This window comes from Dama dama, chromosome 11 (assembly GCF_033118175.1).
Source record: "Dama dama isolate Ldn47 chromosome 11, ASM3311817v1, whole genome shotgun sequence".
In the NCBI taxonomy this organism is placed as follows: Eukaryota; Metazoa; Chordata; class Mammalia; order Artiodactyla; family Cervidae; genus Dama; species Dama dama.
In genome coordinates, this window is record NC_083691.1 from 5,718,911 (window position 1) to 5,739,036 (window position 20,126).

At 53.8% G+C, this 20,126-nt stretch overlaps 1 protein-coding gene across 1 annotated transcript; it reads left to right on the forward strand.

Moving 5' to 3' along the window:
• The first annotated feature begins 1,118 nt into the window (after positions 1–1,118).
• On the forward strand, positions 1,119–1,923 carry LOC133064376 (small ribosomal subunit protein eS6-like). The gene has a single exon (XM_061154391.1). The coding sequence runs from the start codon at positions 1,130–1,132 to the stop codon at positions 1,877–1,879; it is 750 nt and encodes a 249-aa protein (XP_061010374.1). The 5' UTR covers positions 1,119–1,129; the 3' UTR covers positions 1,880–1,923.
• Positions 1,924–20,126: the final 18,203 nt, after the last annotated feature.

The following is a 20,126-nucleotide window of genomic DNA, read 5'->3' on the forward strand; positions in this document are numbered from 1 at the left end:
AGAGAGACCTAGAGAGACACGGAGAGACCTGGAGAGACACGGAGAGACCTACAGAGACACAGAGAGACCTAGAGACACGGAGAGACCTAGAGATCCAGAGAGACACAGAGAGATCCAGAGAGACATGGAGAGACCTGGAGAGACAAGGAGAGGCCCAGAGAGACCTAGAGAGACACGGAGAGACCTGGAGAGACACGGAGAGACACAGAGAGACACGGAGAGACCCAGAGAGACACGGAGAGATCTAGAGAGACACGGAGAGACCCAGAGAGACACGGAGAGATCTAGAGAGACACGGAGAGACCCAGAGAGACACGGAGAGACCTACAGAGACACAGAGAGACCTAGAGACATGGAGAGACCTAGAGATCCAGAGAGACACAGAGAGATCCAGAGAGACATGGAGAGACCTGGAGAGACAAGGAGAGGCCCAGAGAGACACAGAGAGACCTAGAGAGACCCGGAGAGACCTGGAGAGACATGGAGAGACCCAGAGAGACACGGAGAGACCCAGAGAGACACGGAGAGATCTAGAGAGACACGGAGAGACCCAGAGAGACACGGAGAGACCTACAGAGACACAGAGAGACCTAGAGACATGGAGAGACCTAGAGATCCAGAGAGACACAGAGAGATCCAGAGAGACATGGAGAGACCTGGAGAGACAAGGAGAGGCCCAGAGAGACACAGAGAGACCTAGAGAGACACGGAGAGACCTGGAGAGACACGGAGAGACCTAGAGAGACATGGAAAGGCCCAGAGAGACACAGCTTAACAGGAACGAGAGCAGAGAGAGATACTTCTGTATGGAGATGTGCCAGGTCCATCTGGGGACCTGGGGAGCCCAGCGGTGAGTGAGGCACAGAGACCCCGTTTCCAGATGAGAACACGGGGCCAAGAAGAGAAGTGACTCACCTGGGGCCACAGAACTGCCTTCACAGAGATGAGGTTGGACACTGGCCCCTTCCTATTCTTTCAACCTTAAAATACGTTTCTACCCCTTTTAGGAGCAGGCAGCCCAATTTCTGTGTTAGGTACGGTGAATGAATAGCCTAGAAATGGAAGCAACCTAAATGTCCATCAACAGAGGAATGGATAAAGAAGACCTGGTACAGTCGGCCACTTCAGAATGAAGCTGAACATCTCTTTCCCGGCCACTGGCTGCCAGAAGCTCATTGAAGTGGACGATGAACGAAAACTTCGTACCTTCTACGAGAAGCGTATGGCCACAGAAGTTGCTGCTGACGCTCTGGGTGAAGAATGGAAGGGTTATGTGGTCCGAATCAGTGGCGGGAACGATAAGCAGGGTTTCCCCATGAAGCAGGGTGTCTTGACCCATGGCCGAGTTCGCCTGCTACTGAGTAAGGGGCATTCCTGTTACAGACCAAGGAGGACTGGAGAGAGAAAGCGCAAATCTGTACGGGGTTGCATTGTGGATGCCAATCTGAGTGTTCTCAACTTGGTCATCGTGAAAAAAGGGGAGAAGGATATTCCTGGACTCACTGATACTACAGTGCTTCGTCGCCTGGGTCCCAAAAGAGCTAGCAGAATCCGCAAACTTTTCAATCTCTCTAAAGAAGATGACGTCCGCCAGTATGTTGTGCGAAAGCCCCTAAACAAAGAAGGTAAGAAACCTAGGACTAAAGCACCCAAGATTCAGCGTCTCGTGACTCCACGAGTTCTGCAACACAAACGCCGGCGTATTGCTCTGAAGAAACAGCGTACTAAGAAAAACAAAGAAGAGGCTGCAGAATATGCTAAACTTTTGGCCAAGAGAATGAAGGAGGCCAAAGAAAAACGGCAGGAACAGATTGCCAAGAGACGGAGGCTGTCCTCTCTGAGAGCTTCTACTTCTAAGTCTGAGTCCAGTCAAAAATGAGATGTTCTAAGAGTAACAAATAAATAAGATCAGACATCAAAAAAAAAAAAAAAAAGAAGAAGACCTGGTACATATACACAATGGAATATTACTCTGCCATAAACAAGAAGGGAATGATGCCACTTGCAGCATCATGGATGGCCCTAGAGATGATCCTACTAAGTGAAGTCAGTCAGACAAAGACAAATATCATTTGATGTCACTAATATGTGGAATCTAAAAAAATGATACAAATGAACCTATTTACAAAACAGAAACAGACTCACAGACGTAGAAAACGTATGATTATCAAAGGGCAATGGTCAGGGGAGAGAAAAGTTTAGAGGCTGGAATTAATAGATAACATGCTGCGTGTGCGCTAAGTCACTTCAGTCTTGTCTGACTCTTTGCGACCCCATGGACTGTAGCCAGCCAGGCTCCTCTGTCCAAGGGATTCTCCAGGCAAGAATACTGGAGTGAGTTGCCATGCTCTCCTCCTATATACAAAACAGATAATCAAAAAAGACCTACTCTATAGCTAGGGAACTCTACTCAATACTCTGTAATGACCTATATGAGAAGAGAATCTGAAAAGGAACAGGTATACAAGTATGTATAGCTAAATTACTTTGCTATGACAAACCATTGTAAATCAACTATACTCCAATATAAAATAAAAAACAAATAAAATAAAAAACAACAGGTGAACATCCACCCTGGAGGGCAGAGAACCATTCACTCATTCATTCCTCCATCTGCTCATTCATTCCTTCCCTTCTTGAACATGTGTGAATTGTCTGGCTATCACAGATTACTGATAACTAAACAACATTGTAGAAACCAGCTATCTCCTGTCCCTTCCACTGTTCCTCGGAGGCTGTTCTGAGTGTCCTTGGCCACCCGCGGATGCTGGACCTCAGGCCTGCTGCTCTGAGCTTAGCAACAACGCTCATCCTCATCTGTGCAAGGTTCACATTTTGGCTGGTGTGCCCCAATGTTCTGGCTGGTGTGCCCCGCAGAGATGGGCAGGAGACAGGGTGCTGAAGCTGGACATCTGTCTCAGGGGCCTGCCTGTCTCGCCCCATCAGACCAGCCTGGGCCGCATCCATGCGGCTACCACTGGAGCATCTGCTGGACGCCCGCCCCGTGCCAGGCCCACAGGCTCCCCCCTCTCAGCTTCGCCACTGCAGGAAGGGGAGATCTTCACGGCTTTGTTAAATAGCTGGGAGAGGGAGGGGTCAGATCCAGGTCACATGGCTTGCGATGGCAGGACTGGGACCCCAGCCCATGCTCTTGGCCACCCTCCACCCACCAGGCTAGGCCCCTCGCCCAGCAACACCTCCTGGGGCCTGGGGCCTCACTCAGCGCCCACATTGGTGTGGTCACTTGGGACATGTCCCTAGAGCTTGGTCCTGGAGTCTTGCCTCCACGTGGAGCAAAAAGCCTTCCCCACCCTGGTCTAGGAATTGTCACCATAACCCAGCGAAGCCGCGACTGGACTCTCTTTCTTTTTCTTTTTTAATAATTTATTTACTTCTGGCCGTGCTGGGTCTTCGCTGCTGTGTGGGCTTCTCTCTAGCTGTGGCGAGCGGGGTCTGCCCTTTAGTGGCGGGGCTCGGGCCTCTCCTGGCGGTGGTCGCTCTGATCGTGGAGCGCCGGCTCTGGGGCGTTTGGGCTTCAGTTCTTGCAGCAAGTGGGCTCAGAAGTCGCGGTTCCCAGATTCTAGGCTACAACTGTGGCACAAGGGCTCGGTTGCTATGCAGCACGTGGGATCTTCCTGGACCAGGGATTGAACCCGTGTCTCCTGGCACCAGCAGGCGGATTCTTTACCACTGAGCCACCAGGGAAGCCCTTGGACTCTTTTTTTGCAGAGCGCCGGCTCAACGGTCCAGCTTTCCTGCAGTGTCCACACTACATGGGCCTTGGGGCTCAGTAGAACAGGGTTTGAGAGAAAGTGCTCCCCTCTCTGTCCCACTCCCCCTCTCCCGAGAGCTTCCTCTCCAAACCTACACTTCCTGAAGACCCCCCATAGGTGTCTGCCACCCAACCCTGGCTGCACATCAGAGGCTGAGATTCCTGCGTCTCACAGAGCACAGTCCAGTTCCACCAGCCTGGATATCTCCTGATAAATGTTTATGGTGGTAAAACACCCAAAACAGAAAGCTTGCTGTTTTAACCATTTTAAAGGGTACAATGCAATGGAATTACAGTGTCCTGCAACCATCTGCATCATCCGGCTGCAGGACTTCCCCATCATCCCAGTGGAAACCCTACACCCACTGAAGGGTCAGTCTCCATTCTCACCTCCCCCAACCCCCTCCCCCACCCCAGCAAGCATATATTCTACTTACTCTACTGCCCGTCTCCGCGGACTTGCCTATTCTGGGTATTTCATACAGAAGGGGACATACAGTATGCGGCCTTTTGGGTCTGGCCTCTTTCGCGTGCCATGCCATCATATGCGTCAGAACGACGTTCCTTTTTATGACTCAGCAGTTTTCCAGCGTACGGGCGTACCACATTTTGTTTGTCCATTCATCCGTCCACCGATGGACACTGGGTTGCATCCATCTTTTAAAAAATATTTGTATTTCTTTATTTGACTGTGCCAGTTCTTACTGGCAGCATGCGGGATCTCTAGCTGTGACGTGTGGGAGCTAGTTCCCTGACCAGGGATCAAACCTGGGCCCCCTGCCTTGAAATTTCAGAGTCTTAGTCACTGGACCACCACAGAAGTCCCTGCTTCCATCTTTTGGCTATTGTGAATAAAGCTACTATGAATGTGGGCATACAGATATCTCTTTGAGACTTTGCTTTCAATTCTTTTGGGAATATATTTTCTTGGAATGTACCCAGAAGTGCAATTGCTGACCATTCTATTTGTACTTTTTTGAGGAACCACCATTTTACATTTTATCAGCTGTGCCTAGAGATCCAATGTCTCCATACCCCCATCAACATTTGCTATTTTCTGCTTTTTTTTATATATATAGCCATCCTAATTAGTGTGAAGTGGTATCTTTGGTTTTGATTCGGATTTCCTCGATGGATGCCTTTTATTTCTTTTTCTTGCTTAACTGCTTTGGCTAGAACTTCTAATACTATGCAGAACAGATGTGGTAAAAGCATACAACCTTGCTTTGCTCCTTCACGGTGGTTTTGCCCAGAGTACTTTTTCAGGATCAGGATGATTCTGATGGGCAGCCTGTGGTATGCACTCCTGGCTTGCTCTGGTCAGTGTTTCCCCGTCTTATCTCATTCACTTCTCACAGCAGGCTTTTGAGGCCCCGTTTGCATATCCACTTTATAATCAGAGAGAAAACAGACATCATGAGGTGGCAGTTCTCCACAGGATGGGTGGTGGGCAGCAGAGCCAAGAGGACCCAGGCAGGGAGGCAGGGTAACAGGTCCCCATGTGCCCTGTTCACAACTGGCATCTGTTCCGATCGGTGGAACGAAATTGCACAGCTTGGTGACTATTTCAAAGGTCACCACTCCTGGCCCAGGTCGGCCTGATTCCAAAGCCCTTTGCTCCTCCCTCTCTAGGTACGCTATGGTTGCCCCGGCGTTGGCAAACTATGGCCCACAGTCAAATTCAACTCCAGCCGGTAAGCTAAAGGTGTTCACTTCTTTAAAGGGTTAAGATGCACAAGCAGACAAAGCCTAAAGCATTTACTGCCAGCCCTTTATAGGAAAAGTTAGCTGGCCCAGATTGCCCAGAGAAACTCTATTGGAGGGACCCTCCCTAGCCAGGTTAGGTTGGCATGATCAGCTCCTGTGGGTAGCGTCTCCCAGCTGTGCTTTGTCCAAGGACCAGGCACTGGTCAAGGGGCTGGGCCTGTGTCCCCACCCAGGGCCAGACATCAGCTCTCAGCAGCTCAACCCTCACTCATCCCAGGAGGTGAAAAATGCGACACCTCAAAGTGGGCCATTAAAGTTTAAAGGTGGAGATGCATATTTAATGGAGCTTAACAAAGCATTCTCACAGAGGCTCAGACAGCCCCCCCAGGGGTGGGGGCAGGCTGCAGGAGAGCCGCCCTGCCCATGGCAGCCCCCCTCCCACCCAAGCCCCCTCATCTGTCTGTGGTAGGACAGCTTGGCATTCCAAGCTCCTTCGGGAGCCAAGTGCAGGCCCTTCCATTATTAATATCATGCGGACGTCTGAGGAGCTGTGTGAGTAGGGTCGCAACTCAGGCTGGCCTGGCCCCGTTCCAAGCAGTCCCCAGCCTGTGTGGGACAGTTGTGGGAAGGCTGCCCCCCATCTCGCCTCCATCCTCTGACCCTCCACTTGTGTTAGGGTTCACTGCCGAGGGCGAGAGGTCAGCAGGAGGCATCCCTGGGAGTAGGGCATGGAGACAGCTGTCCTGGGAGTTTTGCTTGTGACAGGTCCCAACCTCTGAGTCAGAGAGCAGTGTCTGGGAATCAGAGGTCACAGATTCCTAGATTCACAGCATTTTAGAAGAGCTGCTACTGACCCTCCTGCATCCCAGAGGCCCGGCAGCTGTGAGTTCTGATGAACCCATGTGAGCCACAGGACTCACTTTTTCTGCTCCTCACCATCTGAAAAGCAGAGACATCACTTTGTTGACAAAGGTCCGTCTGGTTGAAGCTATGGTTTTTCCAGTAGTCATGTACGGATGTGAGAGTTGGACCATAAAGAAGGTTGAATTGATGCTTTTGAACTGTAGTGCTAGAGAAGACTCTTGAGAGTCCCTTGGACTGCAAGGAGATCAAACCAGTCCATCCTAAAAGAAATCAACCCTGAATATTTATTGGAAGCACTGATGCTGAAGCTGAAACTCCAATACTTTGGCCACCTGATGTGAAAGAAGAGCTGACTCATTGAAAAAGACCCTGATGCTGGGAAAGATTGAGGGCAGGAGGAGAACGGGACGATAGAGGATGAGATGGTCAGCTGGCATCATCCACTCAATGGACATGAGTTTGCGCAAACTCCAGGAGATAGTGAAGGACAGAGAAGCCTGGCATGCTGCAGTCCACAGGGTTGCAAAGACTTGGACACGATTGAGCGCCTGAACCAGCAACCATCCACATGCCTGTGTGGGCTCTGTCTACGCTCAGAGCCACCCAGAGCCTTCCAGGGACCCCAGGGGTTTCCCACAAGGAGGCCACCAGTCCTTACTCATGTCCTGCACTGGCCACTTGATGGAGGAAGCTCTCCTTGACCACACGGCATGTGCCCCGCCCAGGATGGTGACCTGGAATTCTCAAGCTGGGGGTCCCTGAGACTTGCCACGGCATCTCTAGCCCTTGATCATCCCTTGTTCAGAGATGACACATGACCCGCACCCACAGTCCTGCACATGGACCTCTAACTGCCTCTAGGACGTGCCTCATGGAAGGTTTCAAGGGTTTCCCCCCAGACTTGCTGCATGGAAGGTTTCAAGGGCAAGGCTGGGGGTAAAAGGCCCCTTCTCAGAGCAGACATGCCAACCCCCACCTCCTTCAGTGACCTCTGCTGGCCGATATCCGGGCCCCTGCTCAGCTGGTCACAGATGCGAGCAGAGCGGCTGGCCAGCCTGGCAAGGAGCCCAGGCTCCCTTGGCATCTGAGGAGCTGACCCATTGTCTTAGACTCCGAGGGTTTTCCAGTGTGTGCAGGTTTGATGTTACCTCTGCAGAACATCCCTCCAGGCCAGGGGTTAAAGATGTCTGTCTCGCCAGCTCAGGTTCTGCGGAGCGGCTCTGCGGGGCTGAAGGCAGGAGGGGCTGAAGGGGGTTGCTGGCAGACCAGCAGGGGGGCCAGGGGCCTTCAGCAGCCCCTGCCCACCCTGCCCAGAACAACTTTGCTCTCCGACCACGGGGTTCCATAAAAGATCTCTTTTAAACAGAGTATCTCAGCTAAAATCAAATCCAGACACCTCATTTGAAGAAGGGGGAGGTGGGGCAGGGCCTGGGGGAGGGGGCGCTGGGCTGGGGGCTCGTCCTGGTCACAGTGGCATCCCAGGCTAGCAGGGACCCAGCCACAGGGGCTAGAGTTAGCAGGAGAAAGTGGGGGCGGGTGGGGGGCTGCGCGACATCTGGAGCGGGTATCAGTCTCTGGTTCCGGTTCAGGAAGCAGCAGGTGTCCTGGCAGCCTCTCCAGCGCCCCCTCCGTGTTCCCACCCCCTCCCAGACACCCCGCACACACCCGCCAAGAGGCACAAAGGAATCAGCCATGCTCACATTTGGGAAGAATTACCAAATTCCTTTGCCATTTGCTATCTCTCACTTTTCTTTTTTTTTTAAAAAAATATTATCCCAAACATCCTGGGAGGCCCATGATTTCATGATTCTAAGAGCCTCTGGTCCTCAGATTCAGCGGTCGGAAGATTCTAGAAGCTGGAGATCCCTCTTCAGTGTCTGGGCCCAGGGTCCCCAGCCCGGCGGTCAACAGAGCCCACCCCAGCCTCAGGCCACCCGCCCTCTTCCCACTTTGAGGCCTCACGACCTGTCGTGTGAGCTGAGAGATGGTCCCAGGGCCTGAAGAGGGGAGAACTGACTTTTCCTTTCTGGGCAGAGACTTGAGGTGGATTCATGAGGGTCAGAACCATCTCTTGGCCCACTCTGGTCTCGGCAGTTGAGACTGGAGTCTCTTGGGACTAGATATTACTCCCACAGAACCTTCTGGACTTGGATGCACACTCACGTCCCATTTCACCTCCTGTTCACCATCATCGTCCCTGGAACCAAGCTCCTTCAGGGGTCTCCGGGTTGGGGCAACCAGGGTCTGGGGCAAGGTGCCCGATTTCCTGGCCAAACTGTATCCTATGAGAGCCTCAATTTCACCCCCGTTTCTAGGTCCCTTTGGGGCTGGAGCCCTGGGGTGGCCAAGTGCATGGTTTACCCCATCCTGCTCCTTATAAGCCCTCTCGACTCTGATGCTGACAGTTTATGGAAAACAAGGCAGACTGCAGTCACGTGGGCACCTAAATGGGGGCAGCACAAGGGCCGATGAGGGCACTTCCTGCTGGGCCATCATAGGCGGGTGTCTCAACCTCTCTGAGCCTGGGTTGGGACCCAGCACAGGCGGTGGAATGGGACAACATATTGGTCCATAGGCTTGTAGGAGAGGGCTCACACTGGAACGAGTGGTAGTAGCCCAGAGCCTTGGGATCCATGCAGGAGGCTACCCTGCCACCGATCCCCCCCACCCAAGGATGGACCGTCCTCACCCTGGAGGAGAGGACCCAGTACCTCCCGGTGGGTTAGAAGCCAAAGCTCCCCCCTGCCCACCAGTCTCAGAGGAGGAGCCTCGGAGGTGAGGAGCTGTTCTGAGCAGCTGAGCTATGGGTCCCGGGGATACCAAGCAACCCAGGGCTCTGCCTGGGTGCCTGGAGGAGGTCATCACACATAGAACCCACTGTCATCAGGGTGGCAGGGCCTCTTGGCAGGGGGGACCTCCAGGCTGGGCTGCAGCCCCCTCTGCAGCACCCAAGCTGTTGATAATGGGGGAGATTGAAAAAAAAAACAAAACCAGATGCTTCTCTGAACATTTTTGGCATTCATGAGTTTCATCCCAAACGCAGCTAACTTCCGCTCCCCCTGCTGCCGCCTGTCTTCTGCCCTACGCGTCCCCCACCCTCCAGGTGGGCAGCAGGACGAAGGGAGGGCCCTCTCCTCCCTCCGGTCCCCCTCTGCCCCCTTCCCCTCCCTCTACCCTCCTTCCCCACCCCCAGCCCCATCGGCTTAGCCTCCCCAGGGAGCCACATTTCTGGCCTGGCAGCTACAGCTGGCCCCCTGCCTGGGTCCCTGTCTGATGGCCCCTCACCTGCTCCCTCCTCCTCACTCGGGAGGCCGTGGCCTCTGCCAGCCCCTGGGAGCCTCCAGCGGAGCCAACGAGGCCCCAGCTGTGCTCTGGAGAAAGGTGACTCACGACAGGAGCTCGCTCAGCCAGCAGCCGGGGAGGGGCGGGTCTCTGGGGGACTTCTGAGGGGGCTTCAGTTTCAAGGGAGGTGGTCCCATCTGCCAGTTCCAAAGGGGCAAGAGATCTGGGCTCCGGTCTTTCCTGGACACCTGCCCCGGAAGGAATCGGGGGAGGGGCCTCTGCCCCATGTGCGAGGGCCTTGCCTCAGTTTCCCCTCCGGACATTGAAGGGAGTTAGGCTGGACGGCCTCATGGCCTTTCTGACTCTGACAGTGCAGGATTCTAGAGCAGCGACCCCCCATAACCTCACCTCCATCGCTAAGGAAAATAAAAGGAAAAAATAACACCCACCCCATCTAATCCTTTGCTGGCTTATACCACGCAGCTCAGCTCTCTCGCCGGCTCCTCTGGGGGATGATGGAAATGTGAATTTAAATAGAGTTAGGCCGAAAGAACATTAGCCAGCATGGCCCCAGCAGGGAGAAGCCCCGCGGAGCCAGAGGCAGGCCACGCGGTCCGCGCGTTCACGAGGAGGCCGGCACCTTCGGACGATTACAATCAGGAGGCTTTGATTAGCCCTCCTCCCGCCTTGCCCCCTTCCCAGGTCTCTCCTTAATAGCCCGCCGCCTCCTCTTGGGGAGCCGGGGGCCGGCTGCTGGGGACCAGCCGGGTGTAGATAATCTCCCGGTGGTACCACTCTGCCATCCACGACGAATGGGGACTCCGAAGCAGCTCTCCCGGGGCTCAGGGCCCCCTCCCGGCTGGGGGCGGCTGCCAGCCTGAGACGGGATTAGCATGGCTGTCAGCTCTGAGTTCAGGGCTCAGCCATGGGGCTCCGGGCAGAACAGAGCTGGTGCCAGGAGCTGGGGGCATCTGGGAGGCCCTGACATCCCCCCCACCCCTGCACAGCCCTGAGCGAACCCCCTCCTCTGCGGTCCCCACACTCCCTGCTCTTTGCCGTCACCTGGGTGCCCTGGAGGGAGGGGACAGTCTGTCTCCCTGATTGCCGGGCACAAGGCAGACCCTCAGGGCGGGGCTGTCCCTGCTCTGGGCCAAGGGTTTTGTGGGGTTTGTAAGGTGGGCAGGGCTGACAATGAGGGCTTGTGTTGGAAGCGCACTCCTTGGGGCGGGGAGGGGGGGGGTCCCAGTACCCCTAAGCTCAGGCCAAGGGGGCAGGGCAGGCCCCAGGGGTGCAAGCCAGGAGGCAAGTGGGGGCCCAGTGCAGTGATGCTGGGGAAGGGGGGTGGACATGCTGGGTGAGCCAGGCCCCAGATTGGGAGCAAGAGGCCTGGACTGAGCCCAGAAGGCAGGATCCTCATGCGGTCAGAGCAAGGGGCCTCTGAGCCCACGCGGGGTGGGGTCAGCATGGGGAAAGGACTGTGCCTCCCACTCTCCTTCCTGACACTGTGCGGCCTGATGTGGCTAAACGGTGCCTGCTTTGGGGTGAGGTTCCAGAAGCTGCTGTTACCACCCCCCCCCTCCAGAAGTGGTGGTGATAACAGCTATGTGTGGGCTCCCAGGATGAACCAGGTGCATCTAGAGGGCCCCCCTGGCCCAGGGGAGGCCCCAGTCCTCGCGCCAAGCTCTGGTTACTGCTGGAGGGTCCGGGGTGGGCTCTCAAGGCCCCAGGAGCAGGCAGCTCCAGTTCTGTGCCTGCAGGTCCTACTCCAGCCCCCCGAGTAGGCTCCTGGCCGGGGAGGCGGCAGGGCCAAGGTGACTGCGTCCATGGAGCTGTTGGACTAACCCTTGCATCTCAGGTTGGCATGGTGACAAGTCCCCTTCCCCTTGCTGAGCTGAACTTAACCCCCTCCTGCCCATTAGCCACACTCTTGGGGCCAGAGTCTTGTCTCTCCAGGGAACCGCTGCTGGTTCGAATGTTCTGGGTGAGCCTGTACCATCCTCTCCAAATGCTTGCCTTCTAGCCACATGCTAAGGCCTCTGCAGCCCCACCACCCCATCCTGTGCTTTCGGTGAATTAGGAAAAGGTGCCCATTTCAGCTCCGCCGCCTTTCCCAGCCAGGTGCCCTTGTTTTTTTCTTTTTGTTTTTAAATAATGTTTATTTTTCTATTTATTTGGATGCACTGGGTTTTCCTTGCAGCACACAGGATCTTTAGTTGTGGCATGTGGGATCTGGTTTCCTGACCAGAGATCGAACCCAGGCTGCCTGCCTTGAGAGCTCGGAGTCTTTGCCACTGGACCACCCAGGAAGTCCCATGGCCAAGTGCCCTTGTGCAGTGCACAGCCTGGACAACTGTTCCAAGCAACCCTGCCTCATTTCTCCTCCTGAACACCTAAAGCAGAAAGTCCTCTTGCACTATTTGCCTCTTGCACTAGATCCCTCTTGCATCGGGATCTCCCAACTGTACCAGTTCTTTGAGACTGCAGACAAATATCCACTCTGGATCCCAGTTTTGACTCAGCTGTTGGTGCCATTTGACGACATAGACTGGGTGTTGGATAATTGTAATCAGTTTGGGTGCTGGGTAGATAAAATAAAACAGAGGGTCTGCAGGTGCCCAGCGCCAGGCTCAGAGCTTGTCAGACCCAACTCCATGTATTCTCAGCACCTCTGGGAGGCAGCCGTAGTGGGTTTTTTTTAATCCATTCCTTTCTTAGGGAAAACCTAATTCCCCTCCCCCTGAGTGTGGACTGTGCATAGGCACTCCTTTCTGATGAACAGAATGTGGAGGAAATGATGAAGTATGACTTCTAACCATAGATCATAAAACGCACTGTGGCTTCCCTTGCTCTCTCTGACCAGCTCCTATGGGGGAAGCGGGAGGCCACACTGTAAGGATGCTTATCACCCTCTCGAGAGGGCCATGTGGCAAGGAGGAACTGAGGCCTCCCACCAAGCAGCCGCGTGTGCTCTCCACCTTGGGAGCGGGTCCTCCAGCCCCAGTCAAGCCTTCATATGATGCACCTCCGTCAGCATCTTCTCTGCATCCTCCAGAGGGGGCCCTGAGCAAGAACCACACAGCCCAGCTGCTCCTGAAGTCCTGACCCCCATACACTGTGTGAGATGGTAAGTGTTTGTTGTTTCAAGCTGCGAGGTTTCGGGGTAATTTGTAATGACGCAGTTGACAACCAGTACCATAGGCATTTTTGTTCCCTGGTTTGTTCAGACCAGAAAAGTGAGCTCCAAGGTGTCCTGGCAGGGACCTGGCTTAAGCAAAGGTGCCCTGGCTGGAGCACTCATCTCAGAAAGAAAAGCACTTGTCAGGTGCCCAGTGGAGATGGGACCAGGAATGGCTCTGGGGCTTTGGTTGCAGAACTGAGGGATCCCTTCCCTCCTGCCCCCCAGTGGTGGGGAGCTGCCCTGTGGGCATGGCGGCTGGCCCTGTGGGCTCCAGAGTGGGGAAGCTGCTTCAAAAGGAGCTGCTGGGCCACCAGCAGTGGATCCAGGCAGGCCAGGCACCTTCTTTGTTTGTTCATTCATTCAGTGATAACCAAGCCCCTACTGTGTGCTAGGAGCAACCACAGTCCCTCCATGAAGACCCTCCTGTCCTCCCCTCTCCCAAACTTTCTGGAAAAAAAGCTGACTCACTGAGAGCCTCTGGCCTCCTTGGCGGGGATACAAGACAGGACCTGGGATGTCAGGCTGGAGGTCAGGTGCAGATCTGGGCACGCAGGGGCCAGGTGGAAGGAAGCCAAGGCTGGATGCTTCCCAATGATGCTCTGCTCAAGACAGTGTGGGAAAGAAGGCGAGAGATTCCAGAAGCAAGGCCGGAGCAGGGCGATGGGGATGAAGAGTCTTAAAGACAGTCCAGTCCTTTGACCCTGTAATTCTCTTCCTGGAAATCCACCCTAAGGAAGTAATTAGCAAGGCCAACAGCAATAGGGGGTGGTGGGAGGCTGTTAGCTGCGCATTGTTTACAACAACTGGAAAATAGAGATAAACGTCCAAAAATGAGGCAGGTTTATAAACAGCATGTCCCCTTCCCACCCCAGCTCTGGAGTTCCACGACCCGGATATAAATCTCCGGCCTACAGCGGCGACCTCTCTGTGCCTCTGCTTCCAATGGGGAGAATAACGGGCCTGAGCTCTGGGCACCTGTACGGGTCTGATGAATCAGCGCTCGGAGCAGTGCTGAGCTCAGCTCCTGGCGCAGAGATCCCCGTCTGTCCATATGAGCTAACAGCTTCGTGGCGGTGGCGTTGCTTAGTCACTAAGGCGTATCCGACTCTTTGTGACCCCAGGGACTGTAGCCTGTTAGGCTCCTCTGTCCGTGGGGTTTCCCAGGCAAGAACACTGGAGTGGGTGGCCATTTCTTCTCCAGGGGATCTTCCCGACCCAGGGATGGAACCCGCGTCTCTTATGTCTTCTGTGTTGCCAGGCGGCACTGTGCCGCCTGGGAAGCTCAGACAGAAGCCTGACTCTAACAGTGAGTTCTGGAATCATGAAGAACATGGGACAATTCTCACAATCAGATTACTCGAAGCTGTGTATTGCAGACCCTCCATCTGGTAAAACATGATGTGTGCCAGAAATAACCACCTCCGCCGCCGCCTGGGGCCCTCCTCTGGGTCAAGGGAGAGACCTGGTCACTGGGGCACAGATGCTGGGCCACTTGCTCGGCACATTGGTCGTGGTCCACGTCTGGCGCACAGCAGCAAGTAAGCAGAGTGCGGTGACGCTAGAATCTGCCGAATGACTGTGAGAAAGAATGGAGATGCACGTGAAGTTACATACAGAATACCTGGTTGCCTTATGTGGGCTTTCCCAGAAGCAGAGACGTAAATACAAGCGGTTTGTTTGGAGGTGATCCCGGGAAGCGCTACCAGGGGAGGAGGAGGGTGAGATGGGGGGGAGGCAGACAGCACGGGGCAGGGTGTGTGTGTATCAGATCACACTGCAGCATCTGGGGCACCAGCCCCCGGGGACTCTGGGAAATGGGGCAGACCACGCCCTCAACAAACAGCGAGGGAGCTGGGGATTGGCCAAGGGCTGCCCTTGGGGGAGAAGGTACAGCACATTCTGGAACCATGAGTACCCGCATGGACAGAGATCCAGCAGTGTCCGCTGCACTGATACCTGGTAAATGTTGAATAAATGCTGCTGATATTTTCCCATCTCAGCCCCACCAGCCTGCCCAGAAAAACACTGCCAAGATCCTCTCCTATCTGTGTTATGTATCGGTACATACAGATAGATGCCCAAGCCTTTGCTAGTCCCACAGCCCGTAGTCTCTGGCAAAGACTTAGAATAAAGACTGGAAGGAAGAACCCCCAAATAGTAACCAGAGTCGTGTCTGGACACAGCTAAACTAGGTGATTTTTACAACTGGAAAAACTGATGAGATTGAAGACAGAAACACAGACAGGACAGATGGCATTAACTGCGAATCTAACCCTGAAAGGCTCCCGTCTGAGTTTTCCCATCCCTGGGCTCCTCACGGTCGCCCCTGCCACAGTCTGTCCCATCTATGTTTCTCAGCTGATGCCCAGCGGGTCTGGTGTTGGGTGCACAGGGCTTCCAGATGCGTCTCCAGAAGGGGACACGGATGGTACGGGAACCACAGCTCTTGAGCCCTGGGCCCTGGCGGAGGGCAGGCCAATCCCCATCGGGATGTTCTGACCCAGAGGAGCTCCCTGGGGCCTGCCTCCCTGCCGGGTTTTCTCTGTCTGGCCTCATCTGTCACCCAGGTGAGACTTGGCGCATGAGACAGAGGCTACCTGGAACCTCCCACTCCAAGGCCTTGAGATCCAGGAAGGCAGGGGGTCAGAACCCAGCAGAAAGCCAGGGCCACACCCTCAGTGAAGGAGCAGACTGAGGACATTCCCACCCACGGTGAAGGAGCAGGAGTTTAACCTGGAAACATGTCCACCAGCAGTGTGCGGCCAGAGCCTTGTTCTCGTGGAGATTTGGGTTTTTGTTTTGTTTTGGCTGTGCCATGCAGCATGTGGGATCTTATTTCCATGACCAGGGGTCAAACCCGTGCCCCCCGCAGTGGAAGCGTGGAGTCTTAAGCACTGAACCACCAGGGAAGTCCAGTCGGGGCTTTGAATTTTATTTTCCCCCTCATGCTGCTAATGGGAATAGCAAATGCTACAGCCATGTCGCGAAGCAATTGGACCACTATTTCAGGAGGCACGGCCTTCAGCTCTTGATGCCGCTGGGTGCCGGGCAGTGCGGCTAGCGAGAACAGGGAGGGGCAGACTGGGAAACAGAATGATGATTGACAGGCACTTCCACACGCTGACCCGTTTCTGAGCTTTGAGCAAGACATCAACTTCAGAGCACAGATGACAGCCGAGCTGCCCTCCCGACCACGGCTGCAAGACAGACCCTCAGGCGGGTGTGATGGGAGAGGGCACCCTGATGGGCAGAGTGGCACCAGTGGGCAGGCTGCCCACCTATCCCGAGGCCCTAATGAATGGGACAAAGCAGGGTGGGCAGACCTGCAGGGGAGGTGCTCAGGAAATGCTTGCAGAATGACTGAGGGAGCAAGTGATGGGCTCCGAGCACCCACATCAGAGCCGCCATCACCCATGCGGCACCCACAGGCGCACTGGGAGGAAGCCAGGTGTAAGTCACAGGGCACCTGCACCCCCCCAGACACTGCTAGTGGGGTGTCAGGGTGTACAGCCACGTTGGAAAGCAACTTGGCTGTTTCCTATAAAGTTAAACTTACTCCCACCCTATCACCCAGCAATTCCAAGGATTGTGTACATGTGTGTACCAGCACGGGCGTACAAATGTTCACAGCAATGCTGGGCTTGACAGCCCCGCATGGAAACAGCCCAAACGTCCATCACCAGTGAAGTGGTTAAGCCAATTATGCAGAACCATAAATAAAATACTATTGCAGTAAAAAGGAACAAACGACTGAAATACACAACATGGACGCATCTCCTCAGCCGAACGCTGAGGGAAGGAAGCAAGATCCAAAGGAACACACACCATGTGGTTCCACTATGTGAAATTTAAGAAAAGGCAGAACGAAGCTGTGGTGATAGAAGTCAGAGCAGTGGTTACCTCTGCGGGGGCTGTGTGTGATGGGGGAGGGGTAGGAGAGAACGTCCTTGGGCGACAGAAATGACAGGAGTGATGGCTGAAGTTTACCAAACTCTACCCTTCAGATCTGTGCATTTTGGGGCTTCCCTGGTGTCCAGTGGTTAAGACGTCTCTTTCCAATGCAGGAGGTGTGGGTTCAATCCCTGGTCAGGGAGCTAGGATTCCTCCCTGCCTTGTGGCCAAGAAACCAAAACATAAAGCAGAAGCAATATTGTAACAAATTCCATAAAGACTTTAAAAATGGTTCACATCAAAAAAATCTTTAAAAGACCTGTGCATTTTATCATACATAAATTAGAATTTATTTAGTTAGTTTAAAAAAGTAAATAAGCATGAGAGAAGAAGGGACTTGTGTTTTTAATAATAGGTAGACTAGACACCTACCTGGTGGCTCAGTCAGTAAAGAAACCACCCACAATGCAGGAGACTCAGGTTCAATCCTTGGGTCAGGAAGATCCCTGGGAGAAGGAAATGGCAACCCAGTCCAGTATTCTTGTCTGGAGAATCCTACAGGCAGAGGAGCCTGGCGGGCTACAGTCCATGGGGTTGCAGAGAGTCAGACACGACTGAGTGACTAAACCACCATCACAGACACCTACAACAGCAACAAAAGCCTGCAAAAGTTGGATATGATATCACAAATATTCTTTTAAATGTGTAGTTAGACTGAAAAATAAAGAAGGACTCAACAGGGGCCAGAAACCAAAAAGAACCAGGGGCCAGGGAGCCTGCCTGGAGATGGGCAGACTAGGAAAAATTCCACCTTGGGAAGGAAAAAGGACCAGGAAAAAGCTCCCACTTTGGATTAACAAACACGAATCTGTTTTCATGAGGATTTGGGGTCTGAGTTCATTCTACATACAAGACAAGAACTTAAAGTAGCTCTGAGTTTGAAGCATCTTCGGTTGTCTAGTGAAAACAAAAGCCATTCCTCCAGGGAAGGACAAATTCTCAGCTCAGAACACCCTGGATTCCCAAAGATAAAGTTCTGACCAAGTTGGAATTCACAATCCAAAATTACAAAACACACGGGGACGCAGTCACCACGAGTGAGGGTCGGCAGACACACGACCAACAGGGTTAGCACTGCAGGGACTCGAGATGGTGAACCCAGTATCTTATAGCACACAGGAGAGGAAGCAAGCAGAAAAATAGGCATGCCATCGTTGAAGGTTTGGCCACTTGTAGGTTGGGATGTAGCCACTGGTTGCAAGATTTTTTGTTTTCTACACCCAGTTTCCTTCATTCAACAACAAACATCAGGAACCTGAGGGTTAGCCACATAGGGGTCCCCAAATTCTAAAGGAGTGGGCTCTGGGACCAGAGGGCAGAGGTCAAATTGAAGCTGTGATGTATATCAGATGTATAACCTTGAGCAAGGTGCTTGACCTTCACATGCATCAGCTGTCCCTTTATCTGTGAAGTAGCATAAGAAATGCTAGCAATCGGCCTCTTAGGTACTGCCCGGGGTTTCCGTGAGAAAATTCAAGTCACTTACACAGTGCATAGTGGGCATTCAGTAAAACAGCACCTATTCCTCTATCACGAAATCTTAAGTCACCTGCCGGCTGGATTTGTGCTTGGCCTGAATTCTGGACCACCGCCGTAGCATCCCTCCCGTCCCCTGCCATAGCGGACCCTTCACTGTGCCTTGTGGTGACCTCGGTGGGGGCAGGGCCCACTCCCTTCATTTCTCCCAAGCCTTTCCAACACAGGTTGTTGAGCAGAGCAGACTCTTAACCAACGACCAGGGGATAACAGATGGGATCTCCTGTATCACAGCTTGGAAACCACAAACATCCCGCTCGCACTCACATCAGTGCTGGGGTTCCCAGGCCAGCCTTCTCCCCAGGCCTCCACGGACTGGGTGGGCTTCAGCCCCTCCCTCTCTGGTTCCCTCTGGCTCCCTTCCTTTCCGCCATCCCCCACATCCCCTCCCCTTCCAGCTGCTTCTGCCGAAACCACATTTTCCCCTGAGTTTCATGCCTCCCCGTCTCTCCAGGTCCTGCCCTCCCCTCCCCGGTGAAGCTTGAGCCTCAGCGTTTTACACCCAACTAGTCCATCGGGATGTTTTGCTGAATAAAAAGCCAGAATTCTGCCTCCAGCTTTAAAAATGCCAGTGTCCCCTCCCTGCTCCGTATTTCCAGAGCACTGATCACGTCTCAGAGGATCTGGGGAAAGGGTTGGGGACACCGAGACCCACAGGGAGGTCCCGTCTTGCCCGCCCGGCCTGAGTTATCCTGCTCATGGGTTATGGCCTCAGCCTCGGCCTGCATTTCCCTGGTGCCCCCCGACAGACAGGCGGCAGAGGTGGCCACACACAGCATCCCAAGGGACTCAGGGCGTAAACCCACCCGCCCGTGCACAGCGCATCAACGCCAAAAGCTCACATGCTCACACATGCACGTTCACTCCATGCTAATTCCTGCCTTTGATCGCGGCCTCTAGTCTGTCATCACCGCTCAGCGTTGACAAAGCAAAAATAAAAAATAAAACGAAAGAAATCCGCCCTGTCATTTGGACTCCCCCCACCCCGCCGGGCTTGGCAGCCCCCACCCCCGCCCCCGCCTTTGTATTATGGGTTTATGTCAAGGTATGTTGGATTCTAAATTAAATGTCAGCCCACTGTACGTTTCTGGCTCCAGCCGCAGAAAATGAAGAGCTAGCGCTGGAGACCATCCAGTTGTTCCGCTCCCCGTGCCTAACCGTGAGGGGTGACAAGCCCATTGAATCACCGCACGGTAGCTTTCCATGCCACAGGAAGCCAAGATAAATTTATTTTTAATGATAAATGTGACTGTCAGAGTGAAGTTGAGACAGCTTTACGGTGAGAGTCAAGCGCCCTCGGCAGCGTGGGGCAGAGGCTGGGTGGACGAAGGCCAGAGGTCCCAACCTCCCAGCCAGCCGGTCCCTGGGGCCCCATGAGACGAAGCATATTCAACATTCAGCACACGTGTGCTGAGTTCCTGCCACAGGCCGGCTTTGTGGTCCTGGGCTCAGGCCCAGAGCTGCCCAAGCAAGAGGACAGAGGTGAGGAAGAAAGGGAGATGCACTCCAGCAGTGCGGAGACCTCAGTTCACATTCTGACTCCGTCAGTTGCTGTGTGATTTTGGCTGAGTGCCTTAACCTCTCTGAGCTTCAGTCGCCTCATCTATGAAATGGGCATATCAATAACATCCACGGGTTTTTGTGGAGAACCGCATGAAATGAGATCTATTGCTAATGAACGGTACACAGCACATGAAAAATGCTTTCTGAATGGTAGCTATTATTTATATCATTTTTGCTAATAGCACTTTTACCCAAGTTATGTAACTTACCTTTGGGAGTCAATTTTGTCATTCGTGAAACAAGGGTAACAATAGCTCTCACTTACGAGGGTGG